We start from the raw sequence: 21,909 nt of genomic DNA, 5'->3' as shown, positions 1-21,909 counted from the left end.
AGTACGGTAATAGTAATTTGTGTATAGCTTGATTTAACGGCTTTACGGGCGAATACAGTCTGTAAGTTTTAGCATTATCAAAGCACACGTTTTTCAAATTCCCAAGTATTTAACAAACTAAAAACTTAATGGATTGAAAGGAGTCAGCAGATTGTTTTATTGATATGATTTTAAAACCAGATAGAAACTGATAAAATTGCGGTATGAGATCATTGCAGGATGAGTTTGCACGTTAATATTGACCGCAAACAGACAAACCAAGTAAAGTACATCATCACCCCCTGATCGTCTATCTATAGATATACCGATGTTGAACCAATACACATGACAGCTTAGTACAGTCCACGAGAACGACAGCCATCAGAAAGACAAGGTCGGTCTCGGCGTTGGCTCTCTGACTATTTTTTAGGGTTCCCCGGACCAGCTGTTCACGACAGCCGTAGAGAACAGCCATAGAGAACGAATTTTTCTTTTATTAAGTCTTCGATTTGATGATATGAATATCATATAAAAACAATACGATACCTTACATTCATTATGCCAGGTGTATGTAATTCCTTCTTTTGTTGATCACAGCGTTAGATTTTGATCTCATGGACCTTTTGGAAATTTCTTTGTTTACACTTTCTTACGTATTTTTTGTTTTATCGGTCTCATGGGCCGCTATTAGCCCCTTCACCCCTCCCCCGTCACGACGTTTCTTTATGTCTGCCTCTCCAAAAGTCGCGTAGTGCATGCCATTATAACTCAGTGGCCTAAGTAATAGAAACGGATGGTTCCGAGTCCAAACAAAGCATGGATTTTACTAGCACATGAACCGAGCAAGTCAGTAGCCTACAATGTTCTTTGGCCAGGCTTTATCATTTCCCAATTAACAAGTTCCTCGGATATGACTTCAAAAGTTTTGTCTCTGTATTAGTCATGCAAGATCCACGTTAATCCTATCAAATACGAGGTATATATGTGAATATATATATCTTTTTTGTTCTATATTCTGTAACTTAGTTTTTTTTCTTCCATCCCTTGTATAAACATTACATTCTTTTTATTCACCTTGCCATATCGTTAATGTATGTATTTTGTTGACTATAGGGCCCCGCTCACAAGCTTAGCTTCTACAGGGGTCCTAAAACCATTCATTTAATGATGTAATCAAGTTAATATATGTTGATTAATGTACTATTACCAGTCTCTTTTTCATGTAAAAGATTATATCATGTTTTGTGTGGTTTTGAATAAATGAACTTGAAATGAACTTGACTTAATGAGCATACACACCTGTTGATAATGGGAGTCCTTGATGACCTGCCAATAGGTATCTATCGTCACTTAATTAACCCCCTTTCTATCCAGACCCAACCTCGTCTCCACGGTGTTTAAGAGTGCAGCTTCCTGCTTCTTTATTACTCATACAAAGCATATACTGAGGATAAGAAGAACAAAAACTGGATCGCTTGTTTTGACAGAGTGCGAGGTGGCGAGTGAGCCTGTTATACTGTTTGGAATACAGATACACCGTCACTGTAATTTTGATAAAGGGCCCTTCATAAACAGGAATAGTTGAGCCCCTGTCTAAAAAGTGGTTAAATCTACCCATAACCTTTTAGTGGACACCCCCTCCCCTAAAAAAAAAATAAAAAATTCCCGACCCTAATTGTTGTCGGCCTGGTCTAGCAATTACTATAATTCAGAAAAACACGATATACAAATTCCAATATATAATTCCCCAAATTCTATTTTCTAGTTTTATTTTATTTATTCCATGCGAAGTGCAAATTAATTTGAACGATTCATTTAAGGAACCACCCCCTCTCACTCCCTGTCCCTCTTTAATATTTTCACTTTCTCTCTTTCGTTTTGTTCATTCAATATATTATTGGTCATTTTCGGCTCCCTGTTTTGGTAATATGCATGGTATACTAAAAAGATTTGGCTGATATAATTTTTCATTGTACGAAGATGAAATATCGATACCAGGTCACCTATAGAGAAGACAAACTGTCATTGTTTCATCACAGGTTATGGAAAAGATTACTGTAGTAACAAGTTGTGATTCACGAGTTTGTAAACCCAATCGAACTTTATCCTCTGGTATTAGGATCACATTTCGCTTTGCCATCATGCCTCTATAAAAAGGATCGAGGGAGGGGGATCACCCTGTATTATATCCCCGAGAATGGGATTGCTCATGACTTGATTTCAAATTGATGCGATGAGAGAAAGGGGGAGAGAGAGGAGGCGAGTATGATGTAGGCAGGGACTGGGAGGGGGAAGGGATGCAAAATGTCATATTTATTCATTGATTGATTGATTTTATTCACCGAATATGAAAAAAACATTTAGATATTAACATAATATGATAATTTGACATACAAGTTTGGGAAGGAATACCCTGATCAACTGCGCCATTACATCAAAGCTGATCTACCGAGAGGTCCTACAATAAATTTATTTAAAACAAAACGAGAGAAAATCTCATATCGCAATTAACAATTCATTTTAAACAAGTAGGAAGAGATGTGTTTGAAAAACAAACTTGTGGACGTTGGTGACATTAAAGTCTCATATCGAAATTAATGACTGTTCCCCCTTCCCCACGGTTTACCAACCCTTGAAGCAACCCACTCTACATGAGTCATGTTAGGGATACCTTTGTGGAAATTCGGACTCGTATCGGTAGTGATATATTCAGCAAAAAGGTCATTCAAATACTAATTTTGAGTGTATTCTACTATGGGAATTAACTCCTAAAATAAATGAAGTCTAACAATGGCTTCTAGTATAATGAACGTTTATTCATATAAATAGACCACGTCAATGTGATATTTTAGCTACATGATTCACACACAGACTTTGTAGTGAACTATCTCGGCAAGAGACAGCACAGATTGACCTTAAAGATTCTAAATATACTCAAAGACTCTAAAGCCTCCTAAGATACCAACCTAGAAGTAAAAAATTATGATGTTTTGCTCATTATTAGCCAGGTTAGATATTTAACGTGATGATCTACCAATCAACGGATTGACATTGTACCCTTTTATTTGAGCGAAACATCGGCGTAACCCTTTCTGGAATTATGAGTGTGTGATACATGATGTTATAGATTTCATATTCCATGGGACTTTCGTTGATTATTAGCACTTTCTTGTAGTTTGAATGTGCGTGGTATTCGCTAAACAAGTGGCGCCCTTACAATCGTATAGACCCCTCCTCTCCCCCCCCCCACTCCTCCCCTTCTCCTCCCCCTCTCCCCACCCCCTCTCCTGAACGAAATTGTTTAATTATAAAAACATTTTAGAGAGAGAGATATATAGGAAATGAATGAAAGAACCAATAGCCCCCCCCCCCCCCCCCGAATACAAAAATAAGAAAATAAAGTAGAACCCCGCTTGCATGGGGGCCGAGGAAAAGAGAGAACTTGGGGTGCGGGAATATGAGAGGTAGCAAGAAATAAAGGTGAAAGAGGTAAAAGTTCAAATAGCTACACGTATGTGTAAGCTATAAATTGGGCGGATCTACCTGGTTTCCTTGCTACTCAACACCCTACCTATGAGACTCTAGGGTTTATAGAAGAAGGCCGTATAAGTCACAACTATTTCATTGATAAACAGCTCAATGCTCTAAAAAGTGAGCTTTTGATAATCGCTGGGTGTTGGTATATATAGAATATATTACAGCCATACAAATAAAAAATAAAATAAAAAAAAACATGCCTGCAAGCTCTTTGTTTATCACTTGTTCTGTCGGGTTCACGGACTAACAATATACATTATTAGATGACGAATAAGTTTTTGTTACTATTGTTGTTTCTGTGCTCTTACAACGTTTATATATATTAATATTTTATCGATTTCTAAATAAGACTTAAAAAAAAAAAACTTCAAACTTCAAAACTTCATGTTATATGCGTTACATATTCTTGTTCATTTTGTGTGTAGGGCCCTGAATATACTACAGTGTTTATAATCATGTAAAAAGCTTCCTTTGTTTAATGATTATATGGATGCCTATAATTATGATTATAAAATTCTGTAAAAAGAAAAAGAAAATTAATAAATAAGTAAATAAGGAAATAAATATGAACATGAATTAATGTATATTCAAATGAATATATATGTAGCGTTATTATAAAGTTACACAAAAGTACCCTTTTCACATTTTCTATTCTTTTAATGTGATCATTTTCAAATATTGCGACTTGGATCCTACTTCCAGTGGCCCTACCTGCTAGGCCTATCCCTACAATCAGACCGTGTCGTGTATTAGTAATCAAATGACCTTGCTTTCCAGCTATGGTCATGCGTAGGGGTTTCCTTGAACCACGTTAGACCCAGGTACACACCCAGCATGAAAGCTAATGACTGGGACTGTGGCTAATAAAATAAATTAATCGTTTTCTCAAGATAGGCTCGTTGAGTAATTGGAGCACCGGGAATTCACTTATAATCACGACTGAACGTAATTAGACGTCATCGGAAATGAACGGTGTCAACTCAAAGATTGGTTAAGTCTGCTGATGCTGTAATAATGATTAATCTAGGGGGTAATTAAGTGATGATCAATGCATTTGTTTTTTAAAGGACTTACAGTTGCCATTGTATTCTTGTATTTTCTATCCTCGTAATCGTATACTTGGATAATAATATAAACCGACCCGTTTTCCTTTCAATTTCTAAACGTTACGAAATGATATTTATTTCATTTAACTGTATAATAACCAATAAGACAACTTAATTTCTGTACACAATGTCTTACTCTGGATACATGTATAATTACTTTGGTTTTCGTTTTTTGTGTGTGTGTGTTTGTGTTAGGTTGTTGTTTTAATTAATTGTTCCTTTATCAGAATTGGTCTTTTAAAATCCTTTCCTCGTTAAAGATACTATGTCCCTTTTGCAGCCAACATCAATTCTGTAGAACTTTGCAGGAATTATGAATATGTCATGTATGTCCTATTTGTGACATTTAAACGTTAGCAGTATCCTAATATTCAAATTATTCAAGGAAACCCGTTTACTTGCTAGACTTCACTGTCAGACACTATCGAGTGACTGACTGGCTTTTTTTGTTTGTTTGGTAATAACATACATAAAATGAGCTGTAAAGGGTAAATGAGCATTTGTCTACATCAATAACCCACTTCTTGAAATGGCCAAAATTAAACTGATTGAATCTTTGCGCAGCATAAAACATACGACCATTCGGTACAATGGTTTGGTAATCAGACTATTACTTACTGGCTCTATAGCTCTTAAGTCGATTCGATAACTAATAGTCGTTATTTTCCCACTTAATGACATTTTCAAGCCCCCTTTTTTAGGAAAGTTCGATATTAGTATTATCTTTCAAATGCCGTTGGAATGAAACCTTTTCATTTTGTGGGCCTGCACATGGGACATAGAACCTTCAAATCATTTGAAAATTGGTTTTATCCATAGAGCTATTATATGCGTCTAGGGGGTACTGAAGCCAATGACAGGGGTAATAATATATCTGTAAAGCGCTTAGAGACATCATAGCTGTATTAAGCGCTTTATAAAAGCGGAATTATTATAATTATCACATCGTTAAAAATGGTTTCATTCAAATCTTTCCGCCAGTAAAAAAATGTGTCTTATTACATCCCATGCAGTAAACGCTTATCGATTCCACTTATACCTTCAATGAATTAGCTAAGCCTTGTGTTTTCGTGTTTATTTATCTGTTTATCAATTTATCAATTTAGTCATTCATTCATTTGTATATGTGTTTATTTGTTTATATATTTATTCAATCATTCATCCATATAATTATAAATATTTATAACATATTTAAATGCATTCATTCTTGAGTAATGATTAACGTCTTCATGTATCTATTCCTTGTAGTATTCGCTGGTGTATTTGTGCGGTTTCGTCAGTTAACCAGCCTTGTACCTCCATACTATGTCAAGATAAAGAGTATGAATATCTGGGGTCTCGTCTTCGGCTGGACCTCAGGCTTCGGAATGACACTCGTCGCTAACTTTCAGGTAACTATTAGTATCTATTATAAGATGATGACGTGGATCCTAATCAAATGATTGGTTGAAAGCGTACACTTGACCAGGCATTTTTGGGGGCCTAACGCGTAATTTGGATAATGACTGGTAATGACCAGTCATTATCAAAATCATGTTATAAAGCAGCATTTTATAAAACAAATACAACATAATCTTATGAAACAAATAATACACATCCTTTTGTTCGGGCATTAGCAAACTTACCCACACTCAGTACTTTCAAAACAGTCCGAACGCCCTCGGCTATCACATCGAGCGTGTCAGACTGTTTCACAGGTAGGCCTACCTTGTGTGGATAATTCTTACTAATGCCCTCACTGCTGTGTATTATTTGTATATTATTATTTTTATCTCGCCTGCGTAGCAAAAAGCGAGACATAGGCGCCGCTTTTCCGGTGACGGCGGCGACGGCGACGGCGTCAACATTTTTGATATAATTTTTAAAGTATAAGTTCTAAGTCAATGAAACTTGGACTATAAGATAATCAAGTATCCCCAATCATGTGAGTAGAATTTCAGATCACAAAGTCAAGGTCAAAGGTCATTTCAGGTCAACAGACTTGGACTATGTTGTAGCATCATCATCGAAAACTTAACCTAAGGTTAAGTTTTTGAATTTTTGATATAATTTTGAAAATATAAGTTCTTTGTCAATGAAACTTGGACTATAGGGTTATCAAGTCTCCTCAATCATGTGAGTAGAATTTCAGGTCACTATGTTAAGGTCAAAGGTCATTTAAGGTAAAAAAAACTTAGACTTTGTTGTGGCATCAACATCAAGATTTTCAAAATGTTTCTTCTTCGTTATTTTTCAACCGATTTTGATTCTGATTGTTTCATATGATAGGGCTAGGAAGGGGATTTAAAACTTTTACACAGAATCGTGAAATTCATTATCTATACTAATTTATGCAAATTTATTCTAAATCACAAAAAAATGCTTCTTCTCCTTCATTTCTCGACCAATTTTTATTTGGTTTGCTTTATCTGGTAGAGCTAACTTTGGTTCACTAAAGTTCTACACAGAATTTCGAAATTGTTCTCCATTAATTAATTATGGTAATTTATACAAATTTATTCCAAAAATAATTTAAAGATCCCATTTTTTTTTTTTTTGACCAGTTCAAAAGTGTACCACATAAAATTTACGATTTTTTGTTGTAGCGAGATGCGGATGAGCGCTACGTCATTGACGTTCTGGTTTATCATATTGAATTGCGTTATGCAGGCGAGACCGCCGAGAGCGTTTCCCTTGTTATCATATTACTACAGTATTATTTGTATTACTATTATTATTTGTAATATCATCATTATTATAAGTATTAATATTATTATCATTATTATCATTATTATTAATACTATTGTCATGTTGTTGATGTTGATGTTTTGCAATAATGTAGAGGTGCCGTATTCGAATAGTTCAAACAATATTGACCGGATATCCAAAGGCCGCAGGTCAAGTATGACATGAGTGTCGAATGCCTTGGCTGATTTCGTTTTTGTTTTTGCTTTTTGTTTTTCGTTTGGTGGGGATGTTCGGCAAATCTTTTAACACATCTCATACTCCGCCCCCTCTAATCTCTCTCTCTCTCTCTCTCTCTCTCTGTCTCTGTCTCACTCTCCTCTCTCTCCCGCACACATGCACGCACACTCACTCACCCACACAGACACACACTCGCACACAACAACATAAACAAATCTCTTAGCAGTGACCCTTGCTTTCAAGGGAAGTGATAGGCCTATACAAAAATCTGGGCAGACATATAGAAATAAAAAAATTGAAAAAATGAAGACTCATATCCTAAAGAAATAAGGCCTATCGGAACCGAATTGCGACCAGATATAAACCCCATATATGCCAAGGACAGCGTGAGTAGCCACGTGGACTGTATGAGGTACTCGATAACAAAGCACAAATCATGAAATAGCAAGAAATTAAAAGAAAATTAGATCTAGGGCACTTCCGTTCAACGGCTTCTGTATAGATTTTGCGGAAGTTGTAAAAACGTTGTTGGTTGTCGCGAGGCATGTTAATATGGGCCTCTTCAACACTCATGATATGGACTTATATTACGTGAATGCTAAAAAGATATCTCTCATAGTGTTACAGTTGTGATTAACTTGATAAGCAGGTATACAGTCATACATCCTTCAAGTCTGCCATTCGGATTTAATAACTGCAATATAACAACAAACAAACATACTGCATTAACAAACTATAATATATTTTTTTAAAACATCAAATAACGAATAAGAAACAAGAACTTTTTAGAAAATACTTTTTATATCATGAAAAGAGGTTTGTTATTTTGTTATTGTCGATATATAGAAACAAATATTCAAGACCTATATGAAAACAAATCTAACGTATTATATAGGTTGTGAGTTGTCCTGTGGGAAACATTTGACAAGATCTGGCAGTTCAACTTGAATAAAGACGCCCTTCTTCTTTCCAAAATCTAATCATTTTGTACCCACGCCCTTGTTATTCTCTGATTCATAATAAATGTTACCTTTGTTGCGAAGCTTGAAAGTACAGTGTACTAAAATCCAATATACCTAAGTCAATAAAGGTTATAAGGGTTTGAGCGAGAGAGTGACGTAAGGCTAACATATGATGACAGATGTATCAATCACTCCCTTATGGTTCATGAAAGTCAAACGGAGTTGCACGCCATTTTCTTTTAATTTGATACTTTCTCCTCGTCAACTCTTACAATAATTTAAATGGCAACTTCATCACTTGACCCAAGATTATACCTGTACCCAATCCGAACCTTAATCCTATCTTAAAACCCAATTGAAAACCTTACCCTTGAACTGAATGAAATAAAAAGTGATTGACAATTTGCACTAGGTCGTATTTAACAACTGATATAACTCTATTCGTATTGGAGAAGTTACAATGAATAAATATTTATCCCGAGAAAAAAACACATCCAATGGAATATTCAGCATGTAATAGGGCTGGTGCAACCATTATACATATACAGAGAAGGGATAGTTATAAGCTATTGAATAAAACAAACACTTTAGTAGTTCAGCTCTGAAGTATGCCTCAAATTACAGGATATTTGATTGAATATTGTAAAACGTTCTTGAGTAGCATGTGAAGATTCACTCCTTGCCATTTACTAGATATTTACTAAATATAAAGCTTTTTGCTAGCTCCTTGATACACGAAACGTCTTTGACCGAACTATGTATTTACTTTGGGGGAGTATTAATTGGGTGTTACCGGATCTCGTTGCATTTTGGCTTTTACGAACGGAGAAAAGGTCGTTCATGTAAACAGGGCTAAGTTCAATTATCGCAGGAAACGTCGAAAGACATAGTTGTTTTGACCTCTAAATACCGAGACAATTCTGTTTAAGTAACTCCTACATCGAATATCAAGGTATTACAATTATTAAACAACTCATTTATTTTTGATGGGAAATAAATAATCGGCCATAAATGCTGTGCTTAAATCCAATCTGTAAAACTTGTCAATTATGACAATTGGGTTTTGCTGGTATTACCCAACACTACGCTACAGTAGTCAAACTGAGATTGGATTACAGTTTTGCAGAATAAAAAGGCTTTACCTTGATCTGAATAGATACTTATTCTTTTAAGGAGAAAATAGGCTTAACCTGCTATGACCTTCTTACGTATATGTTGCACATTATCATTCCACAGTAATTTCTCGTCAAAATAAACTCTCAAATATTTGCATACTTAAACTCTTTTAATTTTCACAATACAAAGTTTGCAATACTTAAGTTTCCTTTCTTTTTAAGTCGTTGGGCAGAACCAATAAACATAGTTCAGCATTTATTTGAGTTGATTATGAGGTTTTTTCAGTCAGGAAGAAATATTAATTAAATCAACATTCAGCTTGTTAGATGGGTACCCGGTACGATACAAAAGATGATGCGGTTGATGGGGCATTTATGCGCTTTTAAAATGGCGCCTGGCCGGAGTACTCCCCATGGAGCGGAGGTTGAGCACTATCATATGCGGATTAGCAATTGAATCAAATGACCGGGGTAATAATAAATACACTGAAAAGCGTTCAAAAAGTAGTACTAAGCGCTAGTAACATGCAATTAGTATTAGCAACATGGCCTGTCCGTTATGTACATCACATTTTAGTCATGCTCGGCTTGTTTACAATTGAAAAGTAAGCAAGACGTGGTTGACGTTATGCAACGAACAATCTGAGCGTCTTATACAACAGAATGCTGGCATGCACCTGGCTCATTATACACAAGAGGGAGGTCGGGATAGTACATCATAACATCCTGTTTTGATCATATGATGACGTACTAACAAGTCATACTTGTAGTTTGTTATCAATCTTTCATTCTTTGCAATTAAAGGTTGGGTGTGATGGCGTTAAGAACGGGCTGTCTACAGCATGCTTATTTACGCTGACGATAGGGTTTTTGTCTGACTGTACAGCTAACCATGTATAGGCCATTCAACAAAAAACAACAACACTTGCTGCACATTACAATAAGCACCACTTTTATATTCAACTTCTCGGTTACAGCTTTAGTTTTCTTTGATTTAATTTTATTTATTTAAAGTCAACACCCATATTGCATTCATATTTAATATAATATTGACGTTAAGTACAATGGATAAAGAAAAGTATGGTAATGCATTATTACCCATTGCAAAAATTATATGATTGTTGTCCGAACTTTTGGAACGCAAAGTCGTCCATTGCTCAAATTTTAGATAACTGCCCTTTAAACCAAAGACCCAATAACTTGTTCATTACAAAACCAAAAAGAACATTAACAAAGAGAAGCAAAATATAAACAAACAAATTAAACAAACATAAAAGAAACATTGAAGTAGATCATATTTACACATCATTCTTTAAGCACAAATTAAACGAATGAAACACGATAGCTTCCGAAAGCAAATCTTTGCATCGGGAGGCTACTTATATCAAATTTCAATTTGAGGGAGATATATATTGGGTTTCAATTAATCGAACAAAACATCAAATATGTCAAGGAACTAAACGAAATAAGGTTTGCTTATATATTTTCAACTTGTTAAAATATGTATCGAATATTAGTTTACACGCCACTTGATATTCTAATAGACATTCACATGATTCGGTTTTCTAATCGATGGGAAGTCTTAAACTTATATAATGTCATCACAGAAGTTCTTGTTTTCATCAAACAGCATTATGGGATCAGGTCAGTGTTAAATATTATAGAGATATCGACTGCTTTGAGAGGCCTGGCTGTTTTTATATGCCTAAGGGAATCGCGCAGATCCTGCCGCGAATTTTTTTTCCGTACTCGAGAGGGCAAATACCCCATGTGCGCATGCGCGTGGACTTGTGATTTCTCTGCTACTTCCCATACGAAATGTACATGTATTCGCATCTACTGTGCACGATTCGCGTTCTACGAGTAAACGATGGCATAGTAGTCTTCAAACACAGACTCTGATTTGCCAGTTTGACAAAACAATTACGCATATATCGTGCGTAGCAATAGTACTAGTATTCAAGTCTGAGTAGTTGTATGATTCAGACATTTTAGTGCTTACAGAAATGCATCCCAAATTGAATAGCATGGTATAGTAGTCTGCAAGCACAGACGCTAATCGGACAGTTTGACAAGATAAACGGAGGGGTGCTACCGTGCTACAAGAAATAAATCAAATCAAATTACGTTACAATTCATTTCATTTTTCATTTCATTTTATTTATTAAATATTAAATTAAATTCAAATTTGATTGATTAAAATCCAAATAGATAGTATAATTTTCCGTTTTTTTTTCTTCTAACAATGGATAACAAATTTCAAAATTAAAGTGCAACATATGTAATTGAGCGTCTGTGCTTGCAGACTACTATACCATTCTATACAAGTTGCAATGTATTTCCATATGCACTACTGGGTCTGAATCATACAACTACACAGACTTGAATAAGCACATCGCGACACATACGCATATTGATTTGTCAAACTGGCAAATCAGAGTCTGTGTTTGAAGACTACTATGCCATCGTTTACTCGTAGAACGCGAATCGTGCACAGTACATGCGAATACATGTACATTTCGTATGGGAAGTAGCAGAGAAATCATAAGTCCACGCGCATGCGCACATGGGATTTTTGCTCTCTCGAGTACGGAAAAAAAATTCGCGATCCTGCCATTAAATAACTGAAATTTTCGATCATTCGGGAATCGCAGACTGAAAGCACTGTATGGTGTCTGCGCTCGCTCAAAGAACATTTTAACAACGTTAACCAATGGGTATCGCAGTAAAATGTTATTATATTCCCGGTAACCGGAATTTCGAGGGTTTTTACTCTTGAACTAGTAAAAACCCAAAAGGGGGTAAGGCAAATGGAGAAGACGACGACGAAGAAGGAGATGACGAAGAAGAATAACACGAAGAAAAAAAAGAACAAGAAGAAGAGGAAAAGAAGACGAAGAAGATGACGAAGAAAAAAAACCCAGAAGAATAAGAAGCAAAAGAATGTGAAGTAGAGGATGGATAAGGTAGAGGAGGAGAAGCAAAAGAAGAAAAGAAAGAAGATAGAAAAAAGGAATAGGAACACGAATGAGGAAGCCAGAATGATTGTCAAATACATCAGTGTCACTTTATCAAAACATTAATGTGGGTGTCCTAAAAATCTTTTAATCTCAGAATGCTAACAATTCTTAGCACATGACATTTCTTGACATTACTTCCCACATTGCAATGTGACTAATGTGTAATTAGCTTTTCCTGTTTTGCACCCACATCTCTCTCCTCACGATGAGGATGCTCGTGTCTTGAAGGTGAAAGATGAAGATGTGTCCTTGCCATGCGCATGCAGGGTATACTCATTGACCGGGATCCCGGTCGGATGCAGCAGGGGCATCCCTCCGCCTCTTATTTAATAATAATAATAATAATAATAATAATAATAATTCTACATTTATATTGCGCACAACTCTGCCGACATATAGGCATCCTTGGCGCACAGATCAACAAATCAAACACATTACAAGGATATGGTCATTAGTATTTAAAAAAAAAAACAACAACAAAACAGAACTAATATTTTACAAAATGGAAAGGCGACAAATGGTCAACATAACTACAGATATACTACTAATAACGGAAAGTAATACAAAATATTCTAAATCAGATGAATAATCCTAACTTGAACAGTACGCTCTAGTCATCAACAAAGTCTTCAATTTTTGTTGAAAGGTTCTAATTGATGAGCTCAAATTCAAGTCCAAGGGAAGGGCATTCCAGGCACGTGGGGGCAGCAACGCAAAATGAGAAGGGAATATGGAAAAAGCCCTTTTCCCCAAGAGAGGAAACTCTGCATGATATATGGGTGTGTGTGTGTGTATGTGTGTGTGTGTGTGTGCCTGGAGGCGGTAACCGCGACTCCCCTCCCTTTCGAGCCCTACATGGTGCCTGCGGGTTTCCCGAGCCTTCGATCTTTTGGGCAAAGAAAAAAGAAAAAAAAGAAAAAAAAAACCCGGGGAAATAACACTCAGTATACTGTTTGTGGAAGGGAGTGGTGAGTAGTGTGCACAACCCACTTTTTTTTCTTTTTTTTAGGTGGTGCCTCTGGAATTCCTTGGTTTTTTTGTCTTAAGGTGGGAGGGGGGGGGGGTCATAAACGGTATGCCCCCCCCCCCCCCCCCCCCCATATTTATACCTGAGAATCTACGCACTTGTTTTATTTTTATTAAGCTGGATAACATTTTAACCATAAGGAATTTGTGTTGTTGTTAAGAACATGCATATTTTGGGGGCAGGTGAAATATTACCCAACATTTGATAAATATAATATTTGTAAGCCAATTACAAACCTGCACGTTCTCGTGTATTTTACCCTACATAAGTGTTACCAATAACTTTTTAGAGTGTACGCTCATGAATGATTTGTTATTTTCTCCAATTATATTTCCACAGGATTCCAACGTACTAATCGTGCATTTGATTGGTGCATTTCTCCTGTTTGTGATGGGAACAGCCTATTGTGTCACACATACCATCATCTCATACAAACTATACCCACAATACAACACGATGTTGCTCTGCCGGTTGCGATTGGTCATCACCACGACAACGGCGGTATCGATGATAATCAGTATCCTTTTTGATAATATGATACCTGAGATAACTTAGGAAAAGTTGAGAAAAAGGATGAACGGGGTAAGTACTGTTAGATCCTATGCTCCCACTCTCACCCCCATTCTCACCGTTTGTCTCTCAGTCAAACCCGATTATGTGTTACTGTAACACCACGTAACATTATGACTGACGACCATTTCAGATCTATTGTTTTCTTCTGAGACTCTCTCTCTTTCTCTCTCACTTTCCCAAAGCATTGCTGCGTCGCATCTGAGTGAGTGTAACGGTAACACGATGCATTGAAAGGATAATTGAAAACCATAAATCTAGACCAGTCCTTTTCTACTTGTTCCTTTCTTCCTTCCTCTACCCCCCCCTCTCTCTCTCTCTCTCTGTATCACTCTCAGTCTATCTTTATGTCTGTCTGTCTCTGCTTGTCCCCCTTCTCTCTCTCTCCTTTACATCATGGACCTACTACATACACACACTATCTATCTCACTCCCTCTGTCACCACCTCTCCGTCACGCTGACTGAGTGTAACGATGACACAATGTAACGGACCATTGCAAACCATCTTAGACCCAGACACATCCATCATATACATTGTCATCACCTGAGATATCATATATATCCTCTCCACTTGACACCTGTCTGCTCGTGTAGCCTCCCCAGAGATCCGGGTAGACGTACCCTTGGTCTGCCGATCGGATACTATTTCAGTTTTATTCTTAAAGACCCCTTCACATATGGCGATGTAAATCCATTCAAGAAGAATGAATAAATGAATAATTAAACAAATGACTAAATAAATAAACAAATACATAAATGAATAAGGAACGTATCAATAATTGAAGAAAATGTATAAATAAGTATATGATTAAATGAATACATGAATGAATAAAAAGCGATAAATAGAAAAAGAAAGAAATAAAAATATAAATGAATGAATGAATGAATGAAAAATGAATGAATTAGTAAATGAGTAAGTACATAGATAAATATATAAACATCATAACTAAAAGCCATTACGCCTAAGATGTGTCATTAATGAATGACAAGGGGCAACATAGTTTCTTTTTTATAATTACTTTTAAAAGTAGTTTATATTTATTTCTCATTATGATGGATTTTATTCTTCACTTCGCTTCATCAATTTCAAATTAGTCTGTTTGCAGTATTATAAAAATCTGTCCGTCCTGTGGTTTTTTTTTAGACTGCTCAGCCAAATTAAAAAGATATCTAGGGGAGACACCACAATCAATACTGGAGTGTAATACCAACTCTTCTGATAGTAGAACTTGAACCTAACAGCATAAGATACAAATTCTGTCTACTTCTGAAATTTCATGACATACATGAATAACCTCTACTGACATTCAATCCTGGAAATGCCGCCTTTCTCCGGAAAATTTCTAAATTTCAAATCCGTGGTATTTGAAGCGTCTGATCCCTGATTTGAATAAATCTTTTTTAATCGTTTTAGATCATTATGACCTATAAACTTTGATCCAAATTATCTGATACTTTAAGGCCGAATTGGTACGCGATCATCGGCTTCCTGGATAACAGCTAGTTTGTATTCCTGATATACCTTTCATCGCATAATTGTGTTGGCTGAAAACATTACGTAGATAAAAACATATATGTTAGGAACTTTTAAAGTTTAAGGTTTAAAGTTTTAAATATTCATATATTTTTATGAAATGATAAAATAAAGCTTAAGATAAAAAAAAGGCAGAAGACGGAAGAATAACCCTCTGCTTAATATCCGCCTTATTGATACGCAAACAGTGAGTATATAGCTTATACAATCTTGAGGTCAACAAAAGGGTGTGCAGCACTGAGGCTGCTTAAAGGGATAGTTAAGTTCTTGTTTAAGACCGCAAATACCTTGAAAGAGCATGGTTATTGCTCTTATTTATATTTATGACATTTCTAGTGGCCTTTCAGAACCTAAAATTGCCATGAAGGTAATTTTAGACCCCAAAATGTGTAAAATACGATTAAACCTCTTTCAGCTCCACTTTAAAAAAATACGGTGTCCGATAATTATTGAATTGATCAATAATAACATAACATGGGCCGGCTGGTTGGGCGTATTATAACCAACGCGAAAAATTCAACAAAAAGCCTACATCGGCATTGGGTGGAATAAAACGTGTAAGGCGCTATCTCGTTTTTCAACGGCTGGTTCAAAACTACCGAATATTTCAGCCGGCTCTGAACCTTTTTTGATCAAACAATGATGATTTTGTCATCTAAATTGTATATTCTTTCAAATTTGAAACTCAGTTTTTCATTATCTCACAAACGAATTATTTTGTGTAGCGTCCTCTGCAACAAAACTCAACTATCCCTTTAAGGAGAAGCGAACACCAGAGGAGCTTTTCATGGTGTTGAAGGAGACTGTCACAACCACTGCAGAAGCAGTGATGGTGACAATGGTTGATAGTTTTTCTCGTCACGTTAGTTTCATTTGTACCCAACAAATATCTAGGTGTATTTATACATTTTTATTCTTACTTCCATGAACTCGGAACTCGTCTTTCCTCGAAGGAAGATAGGCAGTCAGGTACTCAGCCCAATCTGGATGATAGATGTGCGTTTCCGATTATAGATGAAAGGTGGCCGCCTTATACACTGTTATACAGTTGTAGCTTGACCGTGCTACCTTCATCTTTTACCACTTTTTCTTTCTCTTTTGACCTTTCCTCTTTACGTTTATTTTTCTTTCATTTTTCCTTCATATTATCCTCCTCTATTTTCTAGTTTTCTCCAATTCAATTCCATCTTCAAATCATTCTTAATCTACCCCTCTCCTTTTCGTTGTTTAACCCTCTTTTATTCAATATCTCGTCCCCCGATCCATCTTCTTCTTTAATCCTGTATTGCACTCGTTCTCATGCCGTATGTACATCGGCATCGAATTCTAGTCTCCATATTTCTTCAGGAGGCTAAGAGAAGGAGGAGCTAACCGGGAGTTTCATGGTTCGAAACCAAGTCAATGCGCTAGTGCCTCGGACAGGACTTACATCTTTAGGGTCTTGGTAACTTAATTACAAGCCATACTCGTGCTTTTCCACGAGTCGACCAAGCAAAAAAAAAATCATCCAAAGATCACGAGATGTGATTCTGACATGTTGGTTAGGTTTTAGTACAAAACAAACTTTGGTCGTTCTTCGGTGACGTCATCACGATAGACGTAAGAGATCACGTGTGCAGCTTCACAGTCACATGCTTAATAATCATATTATGAACAAATATCGTAAAATACACCATGACGTCATGTCCAAGGATTGGCTTCAGGTTATTTCGCCAAATATGCGTCTAAGTTTATCCTATTCATCAGCATTTAAGTTCATTAAATAATTACATCGTGACATGATGGGAAATTCCTTGGCTTTGATACACAGTGCCAAGTGGTAACCGCTCTTCGTGATTGGGCTGCTCTAAAATAGCATATCTTTCTTATGGCTGATGACTTATACCATTATCTTTTGTCCCCAATGCGTATGTCTGGTTTTGATGCAGTGGTAATGGCACAAAATAGGATGGATGTGGTATTCCATTTCTGGATTTTTTTTGGTTAGACGGATTAATTTTTTTCTCCATTAATACCGGGATTAAAGGTAAGCTGGAGTTTATATCATGACTGATAATAGATTCTAACATCTTCGAATGACACTTTTAAAGATCAAACATCCTATTTATAACTGAAAATTCAGCAATATGTCAAAAGATGGTATATAGAACTTGTATTAAAGCAGAATATTGACATCAATTATGTCAAAACAAGGTCGCAATAATACCAACTCAAAGAAATAAACACACACGTGACTACAGTATTGGGTACTTTACATATTGAGTTCTGTCTATAGAAATCACTCTTGGTTTATGTAATATCTTAATTACACGACGGACAGAATGATGGAAAATAATGAAAGCCTTTACTAACTTATTTCAAATATATTGTTGTGCTTATGATATGTCTGTACTAGTTTGGCAAGGGAGATTAGACCTCCCTGCAAGGTCACCGACAGCTGGTTATCTCATCAAATCGGCTCTCAAATAACATGAGAAAAAGAGGATCATGGGGGACCAACAGGCACCGATTAGGCATTCTTTGCTATGTAGAGGGTGCATGTAGCTATTAGTAGTGCATTGGGACTTTAACATAATGTTGTCACTATTAACGTAGTTATGGCTCATGAAATAATCTATTAACAGCATCTACCAGTGAATTGATACGAACAACTTGGATAACTTGTTTTAAATAAACTTCGCGATGTTCATTGCACCTTGCGGCTCATTCGTTAGGCTTTTTTTTACACGGTCATAAAGTTCTATGATATGATGACATCGTAATCTTCATATCGCGATCATGAAGTTTATGGCCTTAAACAATAGGTGGTATAGCACTTGTCCATTATTTCGTATGTGTGTGAAATCTATAAATCACTATGCCATCCATTTTCTTTCCTTGAGCGGTCTCGTGTAGTTATTTTTGAATTATTGCAGGGCCTTTATCGCTCTACGTAACGAGATCTGCATTCAATAGAATACTAGAAACTAATATAGTTCCCTTTTTATGAGAAAATCCCATTTTGTTTGCATTTATTTGCTCCATCTCTTTCCTCTTCTCTCTCTCTCTCTCTCTCTCTCTCTCTCTCTCTATTTCTCTCCCAGATGCCACTCTACCCCCTTTCTTTCTCTGTCTCTGTAATCTGTATGTCTCCCTTTGTCTATTCATCTATAATTATGAATATATATCTATCTCTTCCTCTTTTGTTTCCACTCTCAGCCGCTGAATGTATGTCAATGACTACTCGGAGGAAACTGTCAATTTTAATTCTCAACAAACACCGATACAAACTACTTAAAACCAACCAGAATAAACATTTTTGGTTTTGAAACCATGCTAAGTGTAATAATCTTGGAATATCACTCGCAAACTTTCAGAAAAGCTAATCAATTTAGTCGCCGAACCACATTTTTAAATCCTTTCAGCTCAAAAAAACGGATGAAAGGAAACCTCAATACAAACAGTTCCTCTGCTTCCTCCCAATCGTTCTGCCTCTTTGGAAATGATATACATGTGCTAACGCACTAGTTTTGCTATCCATAACGTCATAATGACGTAGGCCCTAAATCCGCGGATACACTTGATAATCGGAGAGAAATGGAAACATGAGAAGCCTTGCTTTACAGAGTAGAGGAAAACACCAATCAAAATGTAAGTGAGCTGGGTAAAACTAAAACACCCTGAATTCTTTTCGGTGAAGGTGTGCTGACAAGTTCAGGTGAAAAGTTACCGGGCAATAAACGAGGAAAGGAAAGGGCCTCGGGTTGGTGACAACGACCTTGGGTTTTGGCCTAAGTTAACTAAGGTTTGATTCTTGCTAGCATTAAAGGGGAAGTCCACCCTAATATTGAGTTTGTTTTGATACATGCAGAAAAATGTGAGAAACAGGTCAGTGAAAGTGTTATTTCAATGTTCATTCTAGTTACCTTGTTCTTGTTTCCTTGTATTTTACAGTAAATATTACAATGTTAGTCCTTGGACCTCTGCCATGTCATTTTTGTTTCTTTTAAAATAAAATCGAAATTGAATTGAATTGAATGACCTTAACCCATTGGCGACTAGGTATCATAACTGGAGTGATAGCTGAGATGTTATGGTTTCATACTCATGGTGATCATACCAGGACTCGCTCACAGGTTCATTGGGCTCCGCAAGATGGGGTAAGTAGATTCCAATGATGCGTATCCATGGTAATGAATCAGTATTGATCGGGTGCTTTTATTCATCTTCCACATTCATATTCCATGTTTAAAAAAATCAAACGTAATACATTTTACAAAATATTGACATTTCTGGAGATAAAACATGTTTGGAAATATGAAAGTATGCACCTGCTTCGTTACTTTATGAAGCATCCGTAGGACAACAACTGATACCAAATCACTCATATCATGATAAATAAAATATAAATCACGACGTGAATGAACTATACGGATGGATATCCCTGCACAGCTTTGACATTACAGCTGCTCTACCGAGGATTCCGAATGATGAAACAAACAAGTATCGTATTAACCATTAAACCTTTAAAGCCTGTCTGCACTAGTTTGGCCAGGAAGGCTCATCAACTCAGCTCTCAAATAACATAAGAAATAGAGGATCATGGGGACCAACGGGCACCGCTCAGGCATTGTTTTCTATATAGAGGGAGTAAATAGCTACAAGTAGTGCAGTGGGGATTTAATATATAAATATGATAACATGCAAACCTACACAATAGCGAACCCTAGCTTTTCTGATACACCTGGCTTTGTGTAAGAAAACATAAAAATAATGCTGACAGGATTTTTAATGTTTTAATTTTTTATTATAAAGAAGAATGCCTGACAAAATATCTACCCCTAAAATGTTTAACTAGATAGAAAATAAATAATTGTAAGTGTGTTTGTTCCTATACAAATTGGTCTTTACCGAGCCATAGAGGATTTTTCTAATGAACTCCGGTGATGAAAACAATGCCTGAACTAAAACTTTGATATTCCTTTTGCGTTTTAGACGTTCCTCCCCCTTCTTTATTATCCGTGATAAAGGAACCATGAAAATTTATTTGTTATCATAAGCTGACAAGATGCGTTACTTATGACGGTATTTTCTGTTATCCTACTATTACTAATGAGAGTTATTTTTGGTCCATCTCCTCTTTCAGGGCTACATTCCTCATCTAATCAGCGCCTTCTCTGAATGGGTGATGAGCATCGCCCTCATGGTCTTCTACCTCACCTACACCAAAGAATTCTGCAACCTTCAGCTTCACGTCATGGTTTCTCAATGTGACCTACCAGATGCTCTCTGGATCACCTGCCGTGAGGTACTCTCTCCACCCATCCGCACCCCTTCTCAGCGCCCTACCAGGAGCCGTGAAGGGGATGATGATGAGGTCCTGGACGCCGAAATGGCGGAGGAGGGCATGGTCCCGCGTCCCTGTTGCCATAGAAACAGCCAGGAGTCGACGGGGTCTCAGTCGACCATCACGCTCCATTCAGAACACTCGCCCCTATGTAAGACGCATACTGAGAAAGGAAAGTTGTTTGTTTGATCCAGAGATAGTTCTTCCAATACGCTATATGGTTCAATATCCCACCGCTGTCGCGCCTTTTGTTCTCACGCGTCAACACGGAGATGCATAGGCTTTCTTTGTTTGCAACATGAACTTAGCAGTGAGAAAATAAACTTTATCTGACTCGTGCTCTATTGACTCAACAGTAAGAGCAATATGACATTCAGTGTGCAACGGTTTTTCTTCTGATGGACGCCATTTTGAAACACCTGTAAGCATGGGCTTTCTTTGGTTGCAGCATGATTTTGTTCCGAGAGGGAGCATCTAGAACGCAAATTAAACAGACTCTAAGTCTTACTATGTTGTGTTGACCTTAGAGAAAGAGCAATAGGACTCCATCGTTCACGTTTGCTAGATGATTGGATTTCTTTGGTGGCAGGCTCGTTGCATTTACTTTTGAACGAGTGTATATACAGCGAGAAAGAAACTGTATCTGACTCTTCCTCTTTAACCCTATTTGGCCCGGGGGGGGGGGGGGCTTGAGAAGCCCCCCCTCGACATTTTTCGCGATAATTTTTTAACGCAAGAAAATCTTGCACTGAAATTTTGTGACTTTTTTCTTTCGAGTCTTGCGCAACTTTTGAAAGAAATTTTTCGAAAATCGGACCTACCATTACA

At 36.7% G+C, this 21,909-nt stretch overlaps 1 protein-coding gene across 1 annotated transcript in view; it reads left to right on the top strand.

Moving 5' to 3' along the window:
* LOC100892776 (DNA damage-regulated autophagy modulator protein 1) overlaps window positions 1-21,759 on the top strand; it is a 55,279-nt gene extending 33,520 nt beyond the window's left edge. The window contains exons 4-7 of the mRNA XM_030989079.1: window positions 5,871-6,013; window positions 13,990-14,167; window positions 19,797-19,894; window positions 20,881-21,759. Coding sequence (XP_030844939.1) covers window positions 5,871-6,013; window positions 13,990-14,167; window positions 19,797-19,894; window positions 20,881-21,270 — 809 coding nt within the window. The 3' untranslated portion in view covers window positions 21,271-21,759. The remainder of the gene's footprint in view (window positions 1-5,870; window positions 6,014-13,989; window positions 14,168-19,796; window positions 19,895-20,880) is intronic.
* Window positions 21,760-21,909: the final 150 nt, after the last annotated feature.

This window comes from Strongylocentrotus purpuratus, unplaced genomic scaffold (assembly GCF_000002235.5).
Source record: "Strongylocentrotus purpuratus isolate Spur 01 unplaced genomic scaffold, Spur_5.0 spur5_scaffold_18, whole genome shotgun sequence".
Taxonomy (NCBI): Eukaryota; Metazoa; Echinodermata; class Echinoidea; order Camarodonta; family Strongylocentrotidae; genus Strongylocentrotus; species Strongylocentrotus purpuratus.
This window is presented reverse-complemented; position numbering and strand designations above follow the sequence as displayed.